This window comes from Palaemon carinicauda, chromosome 31 (assembly GCF_036898095.1).
Source record: "Palaemon carinicauda isolate YSFRI2023 chromosome 31, ASM3689809v2, whole genome shotgun sequence".
In the NCBI taxonomy this organism is placed as follows: Eukaryota; Metazoa; Arthropoda; class Malacostraca; order Decapoda; family Palaemonidae; genus Palaemon; species Palaemon carinicauda.
In genome coordinates, this window is record NC_090755.1 from 58,390,520 (window position 1) to 58,400,519 (window position 10,000).

At 32.2% G+C, this 10,000-nt stretch overlaps 1 protein-coding gene across 1 annotated transcript in view; it reads left to right on the top strand.

The window, feature by feature from the left end:
• Positions 1 to 10,000, top strand: part of LOC137624987 (adhesion G-protein coupled receptor D1-like) — a 29,668-nt gene that overhangs the window by 8,079 nt on the left and 11,589 nt on the right. Inside the window, exons 3-4 of the mRNA XM_068355921.1 lie at positions 4,944 to 5,144; positions 7,473 to 7,631. Of these exons, the coding sequence (XP_068212022.1) occupies positions 4,944 to 5,144; positions 7,473 to 7,631 (360 nt within the window). The remainder of the gene's footprint in view (positions 1 to 4,943; positions 5,145 to 7,472; positions 7,632 to 10,000) is intronic.

A 10,000-nucleotide genomic window follows, 5' to 3' on the forward strand; every position in this document is an offset into this window, starting at 1 on the left:
ATAAGTTTGGACATCGTTGTCACAGAGACTTCAAACTTGGTTAGTATTTGAATGTATGAACATCCACGCCAATTAATACATGCTAAGGTCAAAGGTCAAGGTCGATAAATAAGCTACTGCGGTGGAGTTCTGCGCTCTACTGGTTGCCCCTCTAGTTTATTGGATGTATTTAAGTTGCATATTATCTAATATAGTCGTGCAATCGTACACTCGTACATCTTCACAGGAACATTGTACAGTTCTATATTATTATAATTGTTATTATTGTCATTATTATTATTAATGTTACTACTACTACTACTACTACTACTACTACTACTACTACTACTACTACTACTACTACTAGCTAACCTACAACCCGGTAGTTGGAAAAGCAGGATCCTGTAAGGCCAAGGGCTCCAACGGGGAAAATTAGCTTAGAGAGGAAAGAAAGCAAGGAAATAAACAAACTGTAAAAGTAATGACCCTTTAAATAACATTAAAATAGATCTTTCCTATGTAAACTTGAATTTTTTTTAAGAAAGCGAGAGGAAAAGAAATAAACTAGAATAGTTATCACATGTTATCATGGGGAGAGGGACATTCATTTTTCTGAAATGTAAGATTGCCATTGTTTTAATTTCTTCAATTCCTTCTCTTCCTTTTTGTCTCAACGGCTACTTCAACACCAAATCTTAAATTGACAATCGTTACTGTTTGACACTTGTTGTATTTAGTGATCTACTATCTATATCTAACAGGGTTAATGTTATATGTAGGTATCAGGATAAGTGAATCCTTCTCTCTGGTTACGGTTCATTTTTCCTTTGCCTACATATACACCGAATAGTCTGGCCTATTATTTATATATTCGACTCTGTCCTCATACACCTGACAACACTGAGATTACCAAAAAATTCTTCTTCGCTCAAGTGGTTAACTACTGCACTGTATTTATTCAGTGGCTACTTTCCTCTTGGTAAGGGTAGAGAAGACTTTAGCCATAGTAAGCTGCTCTTCTAGGAGAAGAACTCTCGAAAATCAAACCATTGTTCTCCAGTCTTGGGTAGTGACATAGCCTCTGTACCGTGGTCTTCCACTGTCTCGGATTAGAGTTCTCTTACTTGAGGGTACACTCGGACACACTATTCTATCTTATTTCTTTACCTCTTGTTTTGTTAAAGGTTTTATAGTTTATATAGGAAATATTCATTTTAATGTTACTCTTCTTAAAATATTCTATTTTTCCTTGTTTCCTTTCCTCACTAGGTTTTTTCCTGGTTGGAGCCCTGGGCTTATAGCATCCTGCTTTTCAAACTAGGGTTGTAGCTTAGCGAGTAGTAATAATGATAATAATAGAACACGGTTGCGTTTTGTTCTGACATCTACTTTACTTCATTTGGTTATTACTGTTCATCCCTCGCATTTCCCTCAATCTGTTTTTTTTTTTTTTTGTTTTTTTTTTTATTATTAGAACTGGTGAATTTTCCATTTTACGTTAGGTTTATTGTGGCCTATTGGTAACTCTGAGTGGTGATCGCCAGACTGGGGTTCAAGTCTCGCTCATACTCGTTAGTTCCTTTGGTGGCTGCAATCTCGCCATCCTTGTGAGCTAAGGAAGGGGGATTTTGGGAGCCTATAGGTCTACCTGCCGAGTCAACATGACCTCCCATGACCTAACTTGGACGCTGACCTTGTGCGACATTTAAAATCATACTATTTAAAGGTTTAAAGGCCGCTCGTGAATGGCAGAGGCAAGAGACAGTGACATTGCCCTATCAAGCAGGACAATACCCTAGAGACTGACCATCTGACCATATATACATATGATCAGAGCCCAAGCCCCCTCTCCACCCAAGCTGGGATCAAGGAGGGCCAGGCAATGGCTGCTGATAACTCAGCAGATAGACCTATAAGCTCCCCCAAACCCCCCATCCTTAGCCCACAAGGATGGTGAGATTGTAGCGACCAAAGAAGCTAACGAGCGGGACTTGAACCCCAGTCTGGCGTTCACTAGTCAGGGACGTTACCACATCGGCCACCAGAACCCCTATTCCCCAATTGTGAGATGAAAATGGCCAAATGGAAAGCTCTGAAGGTAATTATCGAAATTTATAATTTATCAGAAGAGAAGGAAAGCACTTACCATTATATTTAATTGAATATATAAGTGGATTGATTGAGTGATTTAAAGTTTCCTGGCATCCTGACATGAAAGGTCATTGACGCCGATAAGTGCTTAAAGAATACAAAAAGTTTTAAGTCAAATAAAAGATTTACTTGCCAATATGTTTTTGGCCTTGGCCTGAGCAAAATTGTAATCTTTCATGGTAATTCGATGGTGATGATTAGTCGAAAACTCACAAGTTTGTAAACGTATTGAAGCAATCTCTCTCTCTCTCTCTCTCTCTCTCTCTCTCTCTCTCTCTCTCTCTCTCTCTCTCTCTAAGGATTTCGTTTTCTATACAGGTATTCTTTCAAAGAAAACGTAACTTTAGCTCGGGACCATCCAGGTCTTTCGAACCTTGAGAATCGAATTTATTGTATTTCTGCTTTCCTTTTATTCAAGCACAGTAATTAAATATCTACATTTTATATAAGCGTAAATATGATACTTCTGCACATTTTACCTAAATGTTATTTTTTGTTTTTTTTACTATGAGTTACAGAAATATGGTCGCACTTGGCATATATGACAATCGTACTGACAACCGATAGTTTTTACTTAATTTTTTAATTATTTAAAAAATGCACTAGCTTAAAACATGAATTTTTTTAATCGAATAAAGATTACTTGAAAATCCATCTGATTCTGTTTCAAAAGGATAAAGGTTTTAATACCACTCATGAATGGCTGAGGCAAAAGACAGTAGCAATGTCATGGCAGGACTATGCCATATTGACTGACCATCTATTTAATGATCAGCGCCCAAGCCCCTCTCCACCCAAGCTACAGTAGGCCCAGGGAGGGCCAGGCAGTGGCTGCTGAAGACTCAGCAGATAGAACTAAAGGTTCCCCCAAACTTCCCTTCCTTAGCTTACAAGCATGGTGAGGTTGCAGACACTACAAGAAACTAACGAGTTTGAGCAGGACTCAAACAGGACTCAAACCCCAGTCAGGCAGATGGCCATGCAGGGACGTTTCCAATAGGCCACCGCCCCTTTGTTGACCTTAATCCAATTCTTCAAAAAAAAAAAAACAAAAAAAAAATATTTTGTAAATAGATGAAAAGGGAGACTGACAAACTAACAAACTAATGAACGTGTTTTCTTCAAATATAGAGGGAAGAAGTTCCATGCAGTTTAATTACAATAGTGAAAATGATAAGAATTATTCTTTCCAAATTTTACTTCTTCTCTTAGAGGTTAATACCTCCAGTGCCCATCAACTGGTTTTATATCCCTAGCTATGCCCCCTTTTTAGCCTTCTACTGTCCCTTTGTTCCCGATTCGTCTCTTATCTTCCATTTTGCTGTCCATCCCCTTTAAATTTTCCTTCATACTGCAACTGCACAGGCACCGAATGGCCTTCCAAGCCTTATAGTCAATTTTTTTAGCGAGGCAGATTTGCACCGACTCGCAGCGGTGCCCTTTTAGCTCGGAAAAGTTTCCTGATCGCTGAATGGTTGGACAAGAAAGTTTCCTGGTCGCTGATTGGTTAGAATTATCTTGTCCAACCATTCAGCGATCAGGAAACTTTTCCGAGCTAAAAGGGCACCCCTGCGAGTCGGTGCAAATCTGCCTCGCTAAAAAAAATTGACTATAGTGCTGGGTATCCTGGCCCAAATTCATCGATCCACAATATCACTTTGATATTTTATTAAGAATCAATATACGATCATTTATATACTTTATATCCTATTTTTCCTTATATTTATTTCCTGTCTCTATTTTCTTGTTTAATTCTCATTATTGCATGTGTTTACTCATTACTTATTTTTGTTCTTAAATCTATTACACTTTTTCATTATATCATATCCTCAGTGCTATCTTCCATTTTCATCGGTAGGTTATTATTAATTCAAATGAATTATATCTGATTAATTCATTACTGATATCCTTTCGTAATTTTTCAATAATTATTATTATTTCATTATGCATATAATTTCGTAATTATTTTCTAATTATTCACTTCAAGCATTCCCCATTCCTATTTCCATTCATTATATTTCCCTACTTTTTTTCTATAAATTCCTTTTAGCTTTTTATTGCATTATTCATACCATTTCGTAATTATTCATTCGCTTCTTCACTTGAAACATTTCCCCCCATTTCCATTTATTGTTACATTTACCTATTATATTTTTTATCAATTCCTTTTAGCTTATTATTCATATCACTACGTAATTAATTATTAATTATTCTCTATTTCGCGTAATTATTTACTTATTATTCTCTTTCGTGTAATTACTTACTTATTATTCTCTATTTGGCGTAATTAATTACTAATTATTCTCTATTTCGCGTAATTATTTACTTATTATTCTCTATTTCGCGTAATTACTTACTAATTATTCTCTATTTGGCGTAATTAATTACTAATTATTCTCTATTTCACGTAATTATTTACTTATTATTCTCTATTTCGCGTAATTACTTACTAATTATTCTCTATTTGGCGTAATTAATTACTAATTATTCTCTATTTCGCGTAATTACTTACTAATTATTCTCTATTTCGCGTAATTACTTACTAATGATTCTCTATTTGGCGTAATTATTTACTAATTATTCTCTATTTCGCGTAATTACTTACTAATTATTCTACATTTCGCGTAATTATTTACTAATTATTCTCTATTTCGCATAATTATTTACTAATTATTCTCTTTCGCGTAATTACTTACTAATCATTCTCTATTTCGCGTAATTACTAATTATTCTCTATTTCACGTAATTACTAATTATTCTCTATTTCGCGTATTTATTTACTAATTATTCTCTATTTTGCCCCTATGATCCAGATGTGGACGGAGCGTGGAGTCCTTGGTCCGTCACCAAGACTCCTTGCAGCAAGTCATGTGACGGAGGGACTCAGATACAGGTCAGGTCATGTACCAATCCCGCTCCTGAAGGCAATGGGAAGCCGTGCGTCAAGACGGATGGCACCACCTCGACGGGCGCCGAGTGGCAGACCATCCCGTGCAACGTACAGAGCTGTTGGGGTTAGTATCGATCGACTGTATATGTATGTATATATATATATATATATATATATATATATATATATATATATATATATATATATATATATATATATAGATAGATAGATAGATAGATAGATACAGATATATATATACTGTAAATATATATATATATATAAATAGATAGATACAGATAATTTATACTGTATATATATATATATATATATATATATATATATATATATATATATATATATATACACACATATTTATATATATATAAATGTATGTATATATATATACATATATTTATATGTATATAAATGTATGTATATATATATATATATATATATATATATATATATATAAATGTATGTATATATATATACATATATATATATATATATATATATATATATATATAAGTGTATGTATATATATACATTATATATATATATATATAGATATATTATATATATATAGATATATTATATATATAGATATATTATATGTATAGATATATATGTATATATATAGATATAGATATATTATATATATATATATATATATATATATATATATATATATATATATATATATATATATATATATTATGATATTTAAATGCAATGTATCTTTAACTTTAAATTTCATGATTGATATTCGTAGTTTATTTGGTTTTCAATAGTTTGGATACATTTTGCAATTGTCTGCCAAGAGCAATAATAACTCAAAACATAGCGCTCCAAAAGTATGTTTTATGCACTTTATAGTCACATTGTTAAGTTTTCAAGTCAAATCTATTGAGATTATATTGAAACCTATTATAAGTATAGTAAATAACCCGTAATTCTATTCAGATAACTTATTTTTTCCGAACTGCAATCCGTTTTCTATATTCCTCCACACAGCGAGCAATAATCAACTCAGAACACACAATTCCAAAAGTATATTTTATGCACTTTATCGTCACAGTGTTGAGTTTTAAAGTAAAGTATATTGTGAGTATATTAAAACTTAGCAGTAAGTATATTAAATGACCCTTAATTCAATTCCTACAGTCAGATAACTTATTTTTTCCGAACTGCAATCCGTTTTCTATATTCCTCCACACAGCGAGCAATAATTAACTCAGAACACACTGTTCCAAAAGTATATTTTATGCACTTTATCGTCACAGTGTTGAGTTTTAAAGTAAAGTATATTTTGAGTATATTAAAACTTAGCAGTAAGTATATTAAATGACCCTTAATTCAATTCCTACAGTCAGATAACTTATTTTTTCCGAACTGCAATCCGTTTTCTATATTCCTCCACACAGCGAGCAATAATTAACTCGGAACACACTGTTCCAAAAGTATATTTAATGCACTTTATCGTCACAGTGTTGAGTTTTAAAGTAAAATATATTTTGAGTATATTAAAACTTAGCAGTAAGTATATTAAATGACCCTTAATTCAATTCCTACAATCAGATAACTTATTTTTTCCGAACTGCAATCCGTTTTCTATATTCCTCCACACAGCGAGCAATAATTAACTCAGAACACACTGTTCCAAAAGTATATTTAATGCACTTTATCGTCACAGTGTTGAGTTATAAAGTAAAATATATTGTGAGTATATTAAATCTTAGCAGTAAGTATATTAAATGACCCTTAATTCAATTCCTACAGTCAGATAACATATTTTTTCCGAACTGCAATCCGTTTTCTATATTCCTCCACACAGCGAGCAATAATTAACTCAGAACACACAGTTCCAAAAGTATATTTTATGCACTTTATCGTCACAGTGTTGAGTTTTAAAGTAAAATATATTGTGAGTATATTAAAACCTAGCAGTAAGTATATTAAATGACCCTTAATTCAATTCCTACAGCCAGATAACTTATTTTGTTCCGAACTGCAATCCGTTTTCTATATTCCTATCCACAGCGAGCAATAATCAACTCAGAACACACAATTCCAAAAGTATATTTTATGCACTTTATCGTCACAGTGTTGAGTTTTAAAGTAAAATATATTTTGAGTATATTAAAACTTAGTGGTAAGTATATTAAATGACCCTTAATTCAATTCTTACAATCAGATAACTTATTTTTTTCCGAACTGCAATCCGTTTTCTATATTCCTCCACACAGCGAGCAATAATTAACTCGGAACACACTGTTCCATAAGTATATTTAATGCACTTTATCGTCACAGTGTTGAGTTTTAAAGTAAAATATATTGTGAGTATATTAAAACTTAGCAGTAAGTATATTAAATGACCCTTAATTCAATTCCTACAGTCAGATAACTTATTTTTTTCCGAACTGCAATCTGTTTTCTGTATTCCTTTCCACAGCGAACGACTGGGGCGAGTGGGGAGATTGTGACAAAGAGTGCGGCCGAGGAACTAAAAAACGTTCTGCCATGTGTGGGAATGTCACATGTGATGGCACACAGAAAAAGGAGGAAACCGAACCATGTAATACCTGGGTTAAGAACACCACTGTATGCCCAAGTAAGCAATTTGAATTTTATTGTGGGTAAAGAAAAGTGTGCATATTAACTGTCGTTTATAAAATTATTATGTACTTGTTCACTTAAAAATACAGCTGGACATGAAATTATTATTATTATTATTATTATTATTATTATTATTTTTATTATTATTATTATTGATTGTTAAGATACAACCCTAGTTGAAAAAAGCAGGATGCTATAAGCCCAGGGGGCATAACGGGGAAGATAGCCCAGTGAGGAAAGGAAATAAGGAAAAATAAAATATTTCAAAAACAGTAACAACATTAGAATAAATATCTCCTAAATAAACTATAAAAACTTTAACAAAACTAGAGGAATAGAAATAAGATAGAATAGCGTGCCCGAGTGTACCCTCAACCAAGAGATGAATGAGAATTGGGATTTAAGAGAGAAGGTAAATAGTAAATCGAAATTTATTGCAAAGAATGTTTAGAAATAACGATAAATTTTGTCTAAAATTAGTTTTCACATGGTTAATTGTCAAGAAAAAAATTATATCAACAAAGTGAACGGAAATTTTTGAATGAAAAAAATCTATAAAAATCGTGCTTAAGATTAGATGCGACATTTATACCTCATTGAAATATTAGGGTTGAAAAATGAATTAACTGACATATTTCACATCGTTAAGAGAGCAAAATTTTAAGGAAAGGAATGAAAGACAAGTCACATCCTACAACGTGTATGAATCCTTCACAAACCTTAGAATAATGTCCTTCATAAAATTTGTTGTAGCTCAAAGGATTATACTTAAACACCTTAAATGTCTTTTCTCATCATCATAAACGAAACGTTTAGTTATTGCTATATCTTGGTCACATATGAATTTCTAAGACTAATACGTTTATTGAGCCTAAGCTTTCATTTGAAAAGTTGTTAAAACTTTTTTTTTTTTTTTTTTTTTTTTTTTTTTTTTTTTTAATGAGGCGCATTTGCACTGACTTGCTGGGGTGCCCTTTTAGCTTGGAAAAGTTTCCTACTAGCTGACTGTTTAGAATTATTTTGTCCAACGCAGTTTAAACGTATGAACTATGCACCTGACTAAGCATTTGGAACTATATTATTTTTTTTTTCCTAATGAGGCGCATTTGCACTGACTTGCTGGGGTGCCATTTTAGCTTGGAAAAGTTTCCTACTAGCTGACTGTTTAAAATTATTTTGTCTAAAGCAGATTAAACGTATGAACTATGCACCTGATTAAGTACTTGGAACTATACTAATTTTTTTTTAATGAGGCGCATTTGCACTGACTCGGGGTGCCATTTTAGCTTGGAAAAATTTCCTACTAGCTGACTGTTTAGAATTATTTTTTCCAACGCAATTTAAACGTATGAACTATGCAACTGAATAAGTACTTGGAACTATACTATTTTTTTTAATAAGGCGCATTTGCACTGACTCGGGGTGCCCTTTTAGCTTGGAAAAATTTACTACTAGCTGACTGTTTAGAATTATTTTGTCCAACCAATCAGCTAGTAGAAAAATTTTCCGATCTAAAAGGGCCACATTCAAAAGAAATTTAATATAGGTACCTATTGCCTGATTATTATTATTATTATTATTATTATTATTATTGATTGCTAAGATACAGCCCTAGTTGAAAAAAGCAAAAGCAGGATGCTATAAGCCCAGGGGGCATAACAGGGAAAATAGCCCAGTGAGGAAAGGAAATAAGGAGAAATAAGATATTTTAAGAACAGTAACAACATTGCCATTGTTGATTTTCTCTAGATAGACCCCTGGAGGCCTGGCTATCTTTCCATATTGATCTCGAAAGTTAAACAATTAAACGATTGTTGATTTTTATTTTTTTTTAAGTTCTCATGTAATTTTGTTGCTGTTATTATTATTATTATTATTATTATTATTATTATTATTATTATTATTATTATTATTATTAGCTAAGCCACAACCCTAGGGCTCCAACAGGAAAAAATAGGAGGAATAAATCTCTCTATTATTACTACTACTATAAAGATAATAAATCCCTCTATTATCACTGATATTATAAAGACTACAAATCCCTCTATTATCACAATTATTTTCAAGATGATAAATCCCTCTATTATCAGTTATTATAAAGACTACAAATCCCTCTATTATCACAATTATTTTCGAGATAATAAATCCCTCTATTATCACTGTTATTATAAAGACTACAAATCCCTCTATTATCTCAATTATTTTCAAACTAATAAATCCTTCTATTACCACTCTTATTATTAAGATAATAAATCCCTCTATTACCACTCTTATTATAAAGATAATAAATCCCTCTATTACCACTCTTATTATAAAGATATTAAATCCCTCTATTACCACTCTTATTATAAAGATAATAAATCC